At 41.1% G+C, this 16,426-nt stretch overlaps 1 protein-coding gene across 1 annotated transcript; it reads left to right on the forward strand.

Moving 5' to 3' along the window:
* The first annotated feature begins 771 nt into the window (after positions 1-771).
* On the forward strand, positions 772-15,544 carry LOC120706976 (wall-associated receptor kinase 2-like). The gene is made up of 6 exons (XM_039991731.1): positions 772-792; positions 11,722-12,095; positions 12,288-12,980; positions 13,170-13,295; positions 13,827-13,976; positions 14,061-15,544. The coding sequence occupies exons 2-6, from the start codon at positions 11,849-11,851 to the stop codon at positions 15,245-15,247; spliced, it is 2,403 nt and encodes an 800-aa protein (XP_039847665.1). The 5' UTR covers positions 772-792; positions 11,722-11,848; the 3' UTR covers positions 15,248-15,544.
* The last annotated feature ends 882 nt before the right edge of the window (positions 15,545-16,426 follow it).

A 16,426-nucleotide genomic window follows, 5' to 3' on the forward strand; every position in this document is an offset into this window, starting at 1 on the left:
GCGACGAACGCCCCGGCCGCAACGACGGCCTGTATGTTGGCGACTTTATTTCCTGGACTTGGCTCAAACCAGAACACAAAGTTTACATGACCATATATAGGCCTAGCAGCATCACAGCGCCTACATGATCCACCATGGCGAGCTTGACGCGCACAAACGCATCATCCCCGGCAGACCCGGTCTCCCCCTGCGTACGAGCCACGAACTCCTCCGCAGCACCCGGTCTTCACCTCCACTCGTACACCTGATCGTGATCCCTTCCGCTTTTGATGCCTGCAGCAACAACTCGAACAACCTGCAAGTCCACGACGTGAACGTCATGGACACAACGCGAGCCCGCACACGCGCCGTCCGACTCGACCTGTGCGATGCGCTCCAACGCGAGCACACACAGGCGTACGCCATCGCACACGAGCACGTCCTCATACACTTGCAACACGACTGGCTAACTAGACCTAGACGACAGACCGACCCTAACAAGCTAGCTACCATGAACACGCGCGCACACACACATGACGTTCATGGCGCACACACTGCACGCGCGCCACACACGCGACACGGACACAGACACACGCGCCACGGCCGTGAACACCATGGCGTGGTTTATTCTAACAAAATAAACAAGCATACATAAATCTTTACCAAGTTCACATATGGATTTAACACCAGAGCATCAATTGTTAACAATGCATAACAGCTATAGAAGTTTTTAAAAAAATAGTAAATGATTTGAAGTAAGCTATGAAAACATCTTCACTGACAACTTCAGACCATGGTATAAGGTAGAGAAAGGTTGATTTAGCCCTTCTTTATAGAAGCATGATAAAGTTGGGCTAGAGATAGCAGCTTTGGCCGAGGTAGCAAATGTATTGTTGTACTGTACGTATGCTATGTGTTGATTGGATTATGATAATAAAAATCCATCATATATCAACATGTTATGTATTCTGAATCATAGACGTGATATATCATTTCAGTACCAAATTCAATTTGAGGCAAATCCCTACATGCATATAATTTTCCTGTCGGGTATATCAACACGGAAATAGTTTGTTTTGACTGTAAACATCATTTTTCTGTTGGTTGAAGTACGATAGGGTAAAAACAATTTCTCCGTGGTTCACATACCGACAGAATTTGACCCTTTTCCCTGTCCGTGTAGCCATTTTGTTGTGGCCCGCGGAGACAAGGAAAATTGTGCTTGACCTATCGGGGTGAAAATGACAGGAAATATTTCGATTGCCCGATATGCAACTTTTTTTTCTGCCAGTATTTTTCTGTTAGTATACCCACATGAAAATTGTTTTTGTTGTTTCTTTTTCATGTCGGTTTCCCACCTACGGGGAAATTTTGCTTTCTAGTAGTGTGTATGTGCAATGACAATTTTACTTTTAGATGTTTCCAAGACCTTTTTATATGATCATATTGCGTTTGGTAAATTCTATATTTGTGTGTTGGCTCATTACATTTATGATGTTTAAAAAACATTTTAGTTAAACCACCTAGCTTAAAATAATCCTACCTACACCATTGCTTCTTCGTTCTAAGTTTTTTAGTAAGTATTTCAGCAAATGCATTTGCTTGGTTGTTATCTATAATTCTATATCTATATAACTATATAAATTGGAACCCACTAAGTGCAATAAATGCTATTTCTCTCTTCTCTCAAGCAGCCACATCATCTAAATAATACTAGCCATCTGATTAACTTTATATGCACATCTTATGTCCATTAGATACATGCCTTTTTTATTTCTTTCTTCTTCATTCCTTAATTAATCAAAGAGGAACTCAAAAGTCTGTGATGTTCATCCAAGTGCACCATTTATATGAGCAACTAAATAACCACTATCTATCTCTGCATTTGCAACACTTTATGCGAGCAAATGAATGTGTTCTATCCTCCCAACTCTAAATCTTCTCTTACTCGATTAGTTTATCCCATATACATTTTTCCTGATTGTAATGTGTTGAGATGCATGTCACATGTCATCCACAATAGACATGATCTCGAAGGATCATTGACCAGAGACACCTACACCATTGACACCGGTGATTATTTTGGCAGTCACTACGCCTCACCTTGCTACCCATCCGCCCTCCATGGCGCCATCCTATATAGAGCTAATCTTTCTAGCTCACGTTAAATTATTTTCATCCAGTTCATGCACTACAATTTTGGATGATTTTCAGAGTTTTATTACAATCTTAATTTCCTAGTTTTGCTTTCTCTACTCATACTAATATATATCTCAATCAACGTATATCTATACTTGACTGATATCGTTTCTTTCTATTTGTTGGCGGATGGTGATGTGTAGCTCTTAATAATTAGCAAGGGTTTGGTTTATAGTTGTCCTAAGCATTGTATGCTTTATTTTATTCAAAAAATAAATCTATTGTTTCATGTTTTCAACAAATTAAACTCAATCTAAGGCTCATTTCATACTCTTTAACCTAAGAGTCTTTTGCATCTTTTGATCATAGTTTATCGAAAGGCTCCCTCAAATCCCGTAGCAACGTATGGGGAATCATGTAGTTCACATAGTTTCTGGCATGAATACATAAATGTAGTTTTTCCATGTTTTTTTCCCTTCAGATAATATGTAGTGTTGTACTTATTGCTTGTCATGAACGTGAAACTATTTTAACTAGGCGTATGGGTGGCGCATTTGGGCGGCTATTATTGAAACTTCAAAACTTTATGTCTTTGTGTCCTTACTATTTTTTTCAAAAATTTGTATTATTTCTTACCATACATCACCCTCTTTGTTATTGTAAACTATGCCTTAGTGTTGATAAAAACAATTCAAATCTGGCTTACCATAGTACAATTTACTTTGTTGAGATTTAATAATATCCTTCATATAATTATTTCTATTTTCTTTCTATTCCGGTTTAATAATTGTTGTTGGCTTTAGTTTTTTTATTAATAGTATATATTTGTAATTTATACATAGCTAAAGGATCTTTTAGATTCAATTTTGCATATTGGCAATAGTGGATTATTTTTATTTTGGTGCAAGATTATTTTAGACTAATATTTATCGTAAGGCAGTGGTGGGTAAATTTTATTTTGTTGGACTACTATTTATTGTAATGGCAGTGGTGGGTAATTTTAATTTATCTTATTTTCTTCGATTAATGTGAGGATTTCTACACCTTGAGAGCGAACGTGGAGGCTCCATTTGTTAGCCAAATAATAAGATAATAGATTTATTTCCCAGTTCTCTGTGATCATCCTCGAATTAAAAGCAGAGTAATGGACGAGTCTCTATACTTGAGATAATTCAACTTAACTGTTATCCCATGCCTGCTTCGTCTGCATGTGATGTTGCAGTAATAGAGTACTACGTAATAGGTAGTTTGGACAAAGACAATCTACAATAGAGAAATTATAAAGAAATGCAGCTTGCCTTAAGGACTAGCCCATCTGCCAATCTTTTTCTGTACGGCAGCAGGCGCTTCCACAAATCTATCGGTGAGAACCATTGACATAAGAAAGGTCTTAATGGATCAATTGAAATCTGTTGCATACTGCTCAATGCAACGCGTTTGGTACATATAGGTTTTTTTTAGATAAAGGATAGTTACTATCCGGCTTCATCTACCCATGGTAGAATCAGACAATTTATTACAAACGAAGGACAAAGTTCCACACGCTCGCACAAACAAGTCCATGCGATGTAAACAAACTGAAGAAAGTCTCTCATGAGTAATGAAAACCTAATCGACTCGACGATAACCAACCGGAGGACGCAAAGACTCGAAGTGCCGCCTCCTCAAGCTGCTGACATGGAAGGACTAGGGCCTGCTGATCCTCATGGCGCTGCAACAGAGCCCATTGGTGGAGCCAATGTGTTCCCGTGAAAAGTACCTGCAAATATGATTTTGGTTTGCATTTGTCAAAAACTACCTCATTTCTAGAAATCCAAACCGTCCAACAAATAGCTGATGCTGCAGTTAGTAACAATAAATTTTGTTTGATACCCCCCCCCCCCACTTTGCACCAACGATTCAAAAGATCGTCCATAGAAGATGGTTGTGGTAAACCAAACACTACATGAACTGCGCGCCACAAAAACTCCGCATGAACACAACTAAAAAACAAATGTTGGATAGACTCAGGGACATGACAGTAAGCACAAGACTTATCTCCATTCCAGTTTCGTCTAACCAAATTGTCTTTTGTTAGAATTACCTCCTTTTTTAGATACCACATAAATACCTTAATTTTAGTTGGTAATTTAGCCTGCCAAATATCTTGTGACACTGTAACCCCATTGTTGACTAACGCAGCATACATAGACTTAACGGAAAATTGACCTGATGAATGTAATGACCAATGAAAAATGTCTGGGCCATCATTAATTTGCAAATCCACTATTGAAGAAACAATTCTGCTCCAATTGTTCAAATTCTGCCCCCTTAGTACTCGCCTAAACGAAATATTTAAAGGTATTGAATTTAGAACAGTAGCAACAGTGTCTTGCTTCCTGCGGACTATGTTAAAAAACGATGGGAATTTCAGTTTAAGAGGTTGATTACCTAACCAAACATCTTTCCAAAACCTGGTCTGTGTCCCATCCCGCACTTTGAAGGATCCCAAACTTAAAAATTGGTCTTTCACCTTCATAAGTCCTTTCCAAAAGTGTGCATCTGATGACCTTTTAGTGCATCCCCCTATGGTTTTGTTGCTGAGATACTTATTTTTGAGCAAAGATTGCCAAAGTCCATCTTCATTACACAACTTAAATAACCATTTACTTAGCAAGCACATGTTTTGTATTTCCAGGTTTTGAATTCCTAGACCACCCTGTTGTTTTGGCTGACATGCTAGACTCCATTTCACCAATCTGTATTTTTTTTATGTTGATCATTTTGCCAAAAAAAATGTGATCTGTAGTAATCCAACTTCTTGAGAACCCCTTTGGGTAACTCAAAGAAGCACATCATAAACATCGGTAAACTAGTTAGCACCGAGTTGATGAGTACAAGTTGCCCTCCCATAGACAAAAGTTTTCCTTTCCAACTACTCAATTTCCTCTCAAATCTCTCTTCTATAATTCTCCAATCTTTATTGCTTAATTTTCTAAAGTGCATGGGTAGGCCCAGGTAACGAAAGGGGAATTCACATATCCTGAATCCTTTGCTTGTCCAAAGCAAAAAATTTCACTCTTATGGAAGTTTATTTTTAGGCCAGATAGTTGTTCAAAAACACAAAGTATATACTTCATGTTTCTTGCTTTCTCCATATCATGGCTCATAAAAATAATTGTGTCATCCGCATCCTGTAAGATTGATAAACCATCATCAACTAGGTGTGGAATTGCCCCCTCAACCTGTCCCTCTTGTTTTGACTGGGCAATTAGTAAGGCTAGCATGTCTACCACTATATTAAATAGTAAAGGAGACAATGGGTTACCTTGCCGTAAGCCTTTTCGTGTCTGGAAATAAGCACCCTAACGACCAAAATTGGCACCAGACCAGACCAATCGGTCTGACCGGTCACCCCGGGCAGTCTGACCGGTATGTGATGCTGTAGCCGGTCTGGCACGACCAACCGGTCTGACCGGTGGGTCCGACCGGTCCGACCGGTCCAAAAGGAGTCCGGGTACAATTAAGGATTTTTATAGATTTAGATCTGTAAACAAAATTTCTTACAGGATAAGTGAACCCACCCTATAAATATAATAGGTCACCGCCGATTGAGCAATCCAATCGATCAAAAACACAATAATACATTACTTTTCTTTATCGTTTATTACCTTTACTTTTATCTCCAAACCCTAGATCTTCCAACCCTTATCTGTTGTTCTTCCTTCGTCTCCGCAACGTTTGAAGACATTCTAGGTGGCCTACCAATTCTAGAGCAACCCTACGTGCGCCTGCCCTGACGGGTCCCTCCTGGGCGAGCATTCGTTGGACTTCGCCGTTCTTCACCGGCGAACCGGTCTGACCGGTTACCCTGACCGGTCTGACCGGCCTAAGCATCGGCACTGCATCTGTGCCGTCGCTCGCTGCGCGACCGTGCGTTTTCGTGTGTTGGCCCTGAATTGGCGCCAACATATTTTGGCGACTCCGCTGGAGAAAGAAAGATCTTGGTTGTAAAACCGATCTAACCTACTCCAATTTACTACCATGGTGAAGATTACAAATCCTGGTGAAGTTGATGCTGGCAACATCGTTAGGCTGACTAAAGATGAGTTGTCGGCTGAGGATCATAAAGCGTACGAAGCCTTCATCAAAGATTGTGAAGAGGAGAGCATACGACACAAAGAAAAAGAAATTGAAGAGAAGCGTCAATGGTACTTGTCCCACTTCTCCAAGAATCGGAAGGGTGATGTCTCCAAGGACAAGGGGGTGGTCATTCTTTCAGATGAGGAGGAACAAGCCAAATCAAACCCCAATGTAAGTGCTGCAACATCACCCATTCGTTTGGAGCAAATTACTCATTTGGTGGTTAGTGGTCAAGAAAAGATGCTTGCTACTGTTCAAAACATGATTGATAAATCATTAGGAAAGTAGCCTTTGACTGATGATGGTAGTGCTCCTAGATTTAATGTTGATAGCACTTTTCAGTATAATAACATGCCTCCTAAATCATCGGCAACATATGCACCTCATTATGGCATGCCGATGAATTTTTATAATGGTTAGAAAAGCCCAGAACAGTACCGAACGATGGAGCGGTAGGGCCGGTCTTGCCGACTGGTCAGACCGGTCATGGAGGACCGGTTCCAACCGGTCAGACCGGTTCTGGGGCTTTAGTTTCATATCCATCTTCTCCTGAACCAATTGTTAGTGTACCTCATGTTTCGGCTGACTTTAGCTGAATGAATAATTCATACACTATGCCTCCTCAGAGTTTAGGTTATTCATATGGTACAATGCCAAATAATAGATATTTGCAGAAAATATCATATACACAACCGAACCATGCACCGCATGTGCCGAATAATTCTAGTGCTAATGTGCAAAAGCCAAATGATTCTTATTTTAATCAAATACTTAAGAAACATAAGAAAGATTTGGCTATTATGTTTAAAGAAAATTTCGGCATAGAAATTAAGGACAAAACTCTTGTTTGTCAAAAATCTTATCCTGGGAGTTTTGATTCTATTCCATATCCTCAAAATTTTAAGGTGCCAGAATTTATTAAATTCACTGGGGAGGATAATAAAACTACATGGGAGCATCTTAGTCAGTTTAATGCACAGATGGGAATCTATGGTAGTCTTGATCATTTAAAAATTAGAATGTTCCCTTTGTCATTATCTGGTACTGCTTTTTCATGGTTTTCGGCATTAGCTCCTAATTCTGTTCAAACATGGTCTCAATTGGAGCGTAAATTTCATGAATATTTTTACAATGGTGACAATGAGTTGAGACTATGTCATTTAACATCGGTTAAGCAAAAGCATGATGAGTCTGTTGTTGAATATGTTAGAAGATTTAGAGATACAAAAAACCGATGTTAAAGCTTGGTTATTTCTGAAAAGGATCTTGCCGAATTAGTTCTTAATGGTTTGAGATCTCATATTAAAGAGAAACTAGAAGGATATGAGTTCTTAACCATTAACCAAGTGTTGCAAAGGGCTTTGGCTCAAGAAAGCCGAAGCAAAGAGTCTAAGTTTAAATCTGATCATCTTAGTATGCATATGTTACATGATGATTCTTCAGACGATGAGAATAGTGAGGTTTATGCTGCTGAATTTGTATGGTCATCTAGCGATAAACCTAGCACTTGTGCTTCTTTAAAGCCGATTCCTAAAAATCAGCATGATGAAGTTAAATACACTTTCGATGTGTTTAAGTGTGATAGGATCTTTGATGAGTTAGCAAAGCTTGGAAAAATTAAGTTCTCTCACACTATTCCATCGGTGGATGAGTTGAAGCGACGTGCTTATTTTAAATTGCATAACACCTTCTCTCATGTTACCAATGATTGCAATATTCTTCGTAGACAAATACAATCGGCCATAAATGAAGGACGATTGGTTATTTCTGATATGCAAGTTTATCAAAATCCTTTTCCAATGCATACGCATGTGCTTGAATTGAAAAATCCAAAGGTTTTAATTCGGCCAAATCAAGCCGAATTGACAAAGGGAAAGAATATGATCATTGGAGAAGAGAGGCCTGAGAAGAAGACGCTGCAGAACAAAACTTCTCGAGCTACTTCAACACTTGGGGGGGAGACAAGAAGAAGGACGACAGCAAGTCGACCGGTCTCACCGGATCTAATAGCAGTCCGACCGGTCCGACTGGTCTGACCGGTACCAAGACCGGTCTGACCGGTGCATCCAGAGAACCTGAGAGTTCCTCCAAGAGCAAGATACGGCCGAGTTTTAAGGAACTCTTGGCCAAATATGAGAAGCAAGGAGCTATTCAAAAGAAGAAGAAGCAGCCAGGTGAAGCCAAGGATGTGAGATCGTCATCAAAATTTCAAGAGCAACCGGTTTGTTGTCCACATCAAAATAATTATGTTGTTGCAAATTATGGGCTAGTTACTCCCTAGTTTCATCCTTACTTTTATACGCCTTTGGATTATAGTAGGATGCATAGGCAATCATATTACATTCAATATCCTCTTATGTATCCAAATCATGCTTCACTACAAAGACCGATTGTTGTTAGCAATAATCTGGTCAAAAAAGATTTTGGTTGCAGCAAAGTGGGTAGAAAGGATACGAAGCAAGATTCAAGGTACTTATAGCCAAGGTGGTGTCCCTTAGGCTTGTCCCATACTCAAAAATGAAGACTGCAACATATGCGCAAAAAGAAGACAATGGAGCAATAAGTAGAGGTCGTGCCAACAACTTCAGTGACCACGAAGAAGGTGTGGCGGTCTAAACAAGTTGTTTCAACAATGACTTGAATAGAGCAAGTCATGGCCAATAATTGTTTATCGCCCTTAGCAAAAAAATGGCCGATATATTAATAATCATCGTCCTTAGAAAATTTTGGTCCAGATGAGTGTTCTTTGGCGTGCAAGCTTTGCCAAAAAACAGAGAGCCATATGTTAACGACCAAAATTGGCAGCAGACCAGACCAACCGGTCTGACCGGTCATCCCGGGCAGTCTGACCGGTATGTGATGCTGTAGCCAGCCTGGCACGACCAACCGGTCTGACCGGTGGGTCCGACCGGTTCGACCGGTCCAAATGGAGTCCGGATACAATTAAGAATTTTTATAGATTTAGATCTGTAAATAGGATTTCTTGCGGGATAAGTCCACCCCACCCTATAAATATAAAGGGTCATGGCCGATTGAGCAATCCAATCGATCAAAAACACAATAATACATTACTTTTCTTTATCGTTTATTGTCTTTACTTTTATCTCCAAACCCTAGCTCTTCCAACCCTTATCTGCTGTTCTTCTTTCGTCTCCGTGACGTTTGAAAGCGTTCTAGGTGGCTTGCCAATCCTAGAGCAACCCTACGTGCGCCTGCCCTGACGGGGTCCCTCCCGGGTGAGCATTCGTTGGACTTCGCCGTTCTTCACCGGCGAACCGGTCTGACCGGTTACCCTGATCGGCCTGAGCATCGGCGCTGCATCATACATTACCGCCTTGCGTAAATTTTTTTATCCAATTACACCAAAGGTCGAAAAATCCTTTAATCCTTAGAGTTTGCTGCAGAAAATCCCATCTAACCTTATTGTACGCTTTCTTAAAATCAATTTTAAAAATTATTCCATCTTGTTTTTTCTTGTGAAGTTCATGTATTGTTTCATGCAAAATAACTGCTCCTTCCATTATATTTCTACATAGGATGAACGCTGTCTGTGTCGGTCTAATAATCCTTTCGGCTATACAGGTGATGCGGTTAGTAGCTACTTTTGTGAATATTTTGAAGCTAACATTCAAGAAACATATAAGTCTGTATTGTTGAATTTGCTTTGCCTCACTTTTCTTAGGAAGTAAATTAATTGTTTCGAAGTTTAGGCTATCTAAATCTAGTGTGCCTTGATGGAATTCTTGAAACAGCGCCATCAAGTCATCTTTAATCACATTCCAGAAGACTTGATAAAACTCTGCCGGAAATCCATCAGGACCTGGAGCTTTGTTATGCTCCATTTGAAATACCGCTGCCCTAACCTCACTTTCGTGGAACTGTTGTGTCAAATGCTCATTTTCTAACTCGGAAACTTGAGGAATATCTACCGTTCGTGATTCATCCAGAGATACATTCGTCTCTAATGGACCGAACAGATGTTTATATAACATAGTAATAAAACTCTTGAGTTGAGCATCACCACATATTATTCTTTCCCCATCTTCCAGTTGGAAAATACGAGTCTTACGGTGTTTCCCATTAGCTAGCAAATGAAAAAAAATTGTGTTTGCATCACCCTCTAGTAGGTTCTTAACTTTGACTCGATACGATTTCAATTCTTCCTCTCTTAATAGTTCTGCCAATCGTTCATGAAGCACATGTTTCAAATCAACTTCCATCGGTTGTAGGGGTGTTGTTTCAGCCTTTTTATCTAACTCATCTAGCTTGTTTAAGATTTCATTCTTTTCCTTTTTATACATACCACTAGTATGCTTCGCCCAGCCCCTTAAGTACTGTCTTAGCTTTTTTATTTTGGTTTGCCATCATTGTAACGCTGTGCCCTCTACCAAAATATTATGCCATATATCAGTGACCATATCCATAAACCCAACCCAATTCAAATTTAAATTGTGGCTGGTAAGATGGAGACAAGTCTCCTGTATTTACCAGTAGTGGAGTATGATCAGATATTTCCCTGTTTAAAGCATAAACCGTGGTATGGGGAAACTTGCCAGCAGAGTGAACAATATAGAAGCCTGTTGTCAGCAGAGTCGTCACCGTTGCTGATGGAAGAAGACAGAGAAATCAAAGAAGTAGCTCCACTAGAGTGAATGAGAAGGAACTGAATAATCAAAGAGTCATCACACTAATCAAATCAAGATGTAGACAGAAAGGTTTTGACTCCTGATTACATTTGAGGAGTGAATGAGAAGGAATCAGATCAGAGGGTCCCGGAGACTAGCTATCAGCAGGAACCAGCGAGGAAGGAGCGAGGATGATGACAGGACAGGCGAAGACCTCCTGCTCGTCCAGATTCCAATGACAAAACAGAGAAAGGTGTTGTAAGGGACAGGGACACTTTACACCTTGGAGCCTGAAGACCGTTTTGTATGGTGGTAGGGCACAATGACACATCTAAAGCTACTGAGCGAGTGAACGGAGGTTTTGCGCTCACGCGGTGGCCATATTAAACAGACTGTTTGTTGTGGCAAGAAAGTCATATTTATATGCATTGTTGTATCTTGTTTATACTATTAGATTGTTTGGAAATAATCTAGGTTACTTCCTGCATAAATTGAGAATTTTTTTTCTAAATTTCATCCGAAATCAAAATGGCAAATCCGATAATTTTCCGAGAAATCCGATAAACGCGTTTCTCGCTGACCTCCGATTTTTTTTCCTTACCGGTAAGGAAAACCCTGGTCGTAAGTCAATTAGTTGAAGTCACAGAGGCGTATGGTGGATCAAAGCAGGTTACGTGAGCACCACACATCGGTCTAAGCCAACCACAGCGTAAGTGTCTCCATGACCAATAACGACAACGACAGGTACTCCATGATTCTATGATTAGTAAGGCAACGGGGAGTTCTTTTCCATCTCAGAAGAAAAGAAAAGAAGCTTTTATTTAGAGCTTTATAGCAGCCTTGCATACACGCACAGCTTTTATTTGAGTCGTCTGTAGCGTTCGCGCTGCTTTAGTTAGTTGCCGCGCTGCTGTATTATGCTTAATTCCCTCGAAAAAAGATAGTGCAATATCGTGGGAGTACAAACACTCACTGACACACACATGGAAAAGATTGGATGCAGCGTTATGGCGTTCGCTGTGATAGCTTCTTTGCTCCTGCCGCCGCCGCCGCCGCAATCGTCTGGTGTCGCGGCGACATCGATGGCGGTGGCCGGAACCGGCCCGGGGAGTAACTGCACCAGGAGCTGCGGCAACATCAGCATCCTGTACCCGTTCGGCGTAGAGCCCGGCTGCTACCACGCCACCGGCTTCAACCTCTCATGCCACCAGCAAGAGAACCCGCCGATGCTGTTCATCCAAGGTTTTAAATCTCCCGCTATAGTTTTCGTTATAGCCCGCTATAGCTATTTCAGGCATGATACTGCTATTTGAACTCATGTGTAATTTAGCCGCTATAGCCCGCTATAGTTTCATTTAGCCCGATATTAGCTGTTTTTTTAGTCCAACCGCTAAACCACTTAGCCCGCTATTTAAAACCATGTGTTCATCGGAGATGGCACCGTGCAGGTACTTGAGATCTCGCTCCCCAACGCTGCCGTGCGCATCAACAGCACCCGCGTGGACTTGTTGTTCAATGGCACAAACACCACCGTGAATGGAACATGGGGGGCCGGCCTCCCACAGGGCGGGAATTACTTCCTGGCGGCGGACTCATCAACGAACAAGATGGTGGTTGTAGGCTGCAGTGTCCAGGTCAACCTCCAGAGTGGAGAGGACAGCGGTTTTGTCAGCTCTTGCTCTACCATTTGCCCGGGTACGGCTGGCAGCGGCAGCAGGAACCAGCACTCAAAATATGTCTGGACCGGCGGTGATTGCAGTGGTCTTCACTGCTGTCAAGCAAATATCCCTCTGGGCTACTCGTTTTACCACCTTCACGGATCATCGTCCGCTGGTAATAATAAAGTTTCTGTCTACGTGACTGACAGTGTTTATAGTTCTAGCCGGAACAAGTTTGGGGCGACAATATTTCCTGAAGCGCTCCCGGCCACGCTGGACTGGGTAATCAATGAATCGGAATGTCCGGCAAATGGATCTGCCCCTGAGTGCCTCAGTGCCAACAGCTCTTGCCAGGGCTCAGTTTCTAGTATTGGCTTCGGTGTCCGTTCTCGTGGCTATGTATGCTCCTGCTCTTATGGTTATCAGGGCAATCCATACATTCCCGGTGGCTGTCAGGGTACGTAAGAAAACAATTACCTATTATATTAATCACAGCGGGTTTTTTTATCCATAGCTAAATACAAAAATTATACTATATCTGGTATCCACAGAGCGGCAGACGGCAACTCATACATAAATCTTATTGATTTATCCACAGATTTACATATCACTTTATATCTGTTGCATTAATTGTGTGTTTATTTAGATATGGATGAGTGCAAAGGAGATACCAACCCATGCGATGGCGATTGCAAGAATACAGTAGGAGGCTATACATGCAGATGCCCAAGTGGCTATAAAGGGAATGCTTATGTTCCAAACGGATGCGAAGGTACACAGAATCCACATACTGGCCGCAACATTCTAGTAATAACTAGCAAGGCTAGTGCAACTTTAAGCATAACACTGTTAATACATGCCACTAGATTTTTTTCTCTAAATAAAAATTACACCATATAGCTTGCACAAGTTAATATAATTAGAAGAAAATGTGTATCCAGCTCCTACCCCTGGTAGGCAGAGTGCTCCACATACGACAGCACACAACATTACCAATCCGAGCAAGCATATCCCCTATTTTATGTAGGGTTACTATTCTTTTATACCTTCTTTCATTTATAGGTCTATACCTTTCTATTAACATGGTGATAGTAGTTGATGAATTCTCCGAGCTCTTGTTAACATTGTCATCCGGGTAAAAATGGGATGGAAAAATTCCATACCATCCGATGTTGTTACTGTATTTATGATCCTGTCATCTGTCTGTTTTCAATTCTAACAAAACATAAAACATGTCATTTTGTATTCATTAATTTTATTGATATGGGAAAATCTCGACCTGACATTTATATATTATTTCTAGACATTAACGAGTGTGAGGAACCAGAAACATACTCGTGCTATGGAACGTGCCTCAATTTTCCTGGAACCTTTCAGTGCCGTTGTCCTAATGGAACCAATGGGAATCCTTTTGCAAAAGGAGGTTGCATGATAATCAGAAATTCCAACACAGGTAATAACCCACTATGTGCACCTATTATTAGCTTATTCTTAATTTACTTTGCTTGCTCCAAATTCTTGTCATTTTATCTTTCAGGTTTAACAATCGGGCTCGGTGTTGGGATTGGAACAAGTATTTTGGTTGTAGCACTAGGTGCTCCCATCATAACACGTAAAATCAAGCTACGAAAGATGAAAAAGATGAGACAGAAGTATTTCAACCAAAATCATGGGTTACTATTGAAGCAATTGATATCACAGCATGCAGATATCGGGGAAAGAATGATCGTTACCCTAAGGGAGCTAGAGAAGGCTACAAACAACTTTGACAGAGCTCGTGTGATTGGTGGAGGAGGGCATGGTGTCGTATTCAAAGGAATTCTTGACTTACATGTTGTGGCAATCAAGAAATCAAAGATCATGGTGCAAAGGGAAATTGATGAATTCATAAATGAAGTTGCCATACTTTCCCAAGTAAACCATAGAAATGTTGTTAAACTCATAGGATGTTGCTTTGAGACAGAAGTTCCATTACTAGTCTATGAGTTCATCTCAAATGGAACACTTTATCAACATCTTCACGTCGAAGGACCAGAATCACTATCATGGGTTGATAGAATAAGGATTGCACTTGAAGTGGCTAGAGCTATATCGTATTTACATTCAGCTGCTTCTATTCCAATATTTCATAGAGATATCAAGTCCTCTAACATACTTCTTGATGATAGTTTAATAGCAAAAGTATCAGACTTTGGAGCCTCGAGGTATGTACCAATTGATCAAACAGAACTAACTACAGCCGTTCAAGGAACATTGGGTTATTTAGATCCTATGTATTATTATACAGGCCGGCTAACAGAAAAGAGTGATGTCTTCAGTTTTGGTGTTCTTCTTATAGAACTGCTTACTAGAAAGAAACCATTTGTCTACAGATCTGTTGATGGTGACAGTCTTGTTTCACATTTTGAGAAGCTGCTCGCAACAAGTAATTTGGCTGGTATAATTGATCTTCAAGTCATGGAGGAGGAAGATGGAGATGTCCAAGAACTAGCTACACTTGCAGCAACATGTACTAAATTAAGAGGAGAAGATCGGCCTACGATGAGGGAAGTAGAGATGACACTTGAAAACTTATTTGTTAAGAAGAAGGTTGTCGAATGCGTTACAATACCTGGGAGAAATGAGGTTCAAACTCACATCTCGACTCAACATGTAGTTGTTAGCACAAGCAGACAATACACTATGGAAGCGGAGATATTGTTGTCGGCAAGCTACCCCCGATGAAATGTGCAGTTATGGACAGCGATGAACATCATTCTTGCTTCTAAACTATTCCGTACATCTTCTAGGCGGATGAATTTGCTTGCTTGTTGCTCTCACATATTTCTTTCACGAGTACTGTAAAGAAAGTAGTACTATGCAGTTGTGCTTTGTGATTATCACTTGTCATTAACCGAAATGTTATTAATCTGTTTTCCGGTTTGCTGTAAGGACCAGGGAGTTAGAAGCAGAGTAATGGATGTGTCTCTCTGTTCTTGAGATAATGTTACTCCGTGGTCCATATATGTAATCATGCAAGGTAATACTGTGGTTTGGACTTTGAAATAATGTAGGTGTCGACAAACACCATCTGCAATAATCGAGAAAAGAAGTGCAGCTTGCAATGCCTGCATGAGCAGCAAGCTTCCACGGATCATAACACGACTCTCTTAGCAGCAGTCAGATCATGGCTCTCTGATGCCAATGCGAGAGCGACGATCTTCCTCCAAAAACGAAGTCAAGCGGTGCTAGTAGCTAACTGAGAGGTAAGCTCCGGCAGTCAACGGCCTGAGAGTGTGCATGCCGTGGGAGCCCGGAGGTCATGTTCAGACTTGAAATAGGATAACGCAGCAGCAGGGGCGGCGCCATTGGCCGGAGCAGTCCCGGGTACCATGCTAAGACGGAAGACACGCTGTAATAAAATGAATTTGTAACGAACATGGCACTATTTATATCATTTCAAGTGATTTTAGTGATCGTATGACAACGCAATCAATGGGACTAATAGTTTTGTTAAGTAAACATTTCTAGATCCCAGAGATGAAGTCAAAAGGCCATACAAAGTAAAACACGAAGAAAGAACTCAAAAAAACGCTGAATTGGACGAGTTCTACTGAAATCAGTATCACCGAAAGAACCGATGCTTAGGCATCGCTGCATCCGATGGTTGTCGGAAGATCCGACGCCCTGGCTTTGGCACAAGTCTGTGCACCTCTGGAGATCAAGTGAAAAAAGAAGTGAAACACCGGATGAATCGACAGTGTCAAGAGAGGCATCGGTGTATTCAATGTACTATGTTCCAGAGACGATGTTAAGCGTACAAGAGCCAAGCCTTCAGCACCGGTTGAACCGGTGCTGCGTCGGAGCAATGACGTCAGTAAGGGCAACGGCTACATGGAGATCAAGAAGCACAGGTTGAACCGA

The sequence above is a fragment of the Panicum virgatum genome, chromosome 5K (genome assembly GCF_016808335.1).
Source record: "Panicum virgatum strain AP13 chromosome 5K, P.virgatum_v5, whole genome shotgun sequence".
NCBI lineage: Eukaryota > Viridiplantae > Streptophyta > Magnoliopsida > Poales > Poaceae > Panicum > Panicum virgatum.

Bases quoted from the DNA above. Each gene is read 5' to 3' on its own strand.
- LOC120706976 (XM_039991731.1), top strand. From the start codon at position 11,849: ATGGAAAAGATTGGATGCAGCGTTATGGCGTTCGCTGTGATAGCTTCT. The intron at 12,981-13,169 runs GTACGTAAGAAA...GTGTTTATTTAG, and splicing joins CATTCCCGGTGGCTGTCAGG to ATATGGATGAGTGCAAAGGA. The intron at 13,296-13,826 runs GTACACAGAATC...TATTATTTCTAG, and splicing joins TGTTCCAAACGGATGCGAAG to ACATTAACGAGTGTGAGGAA.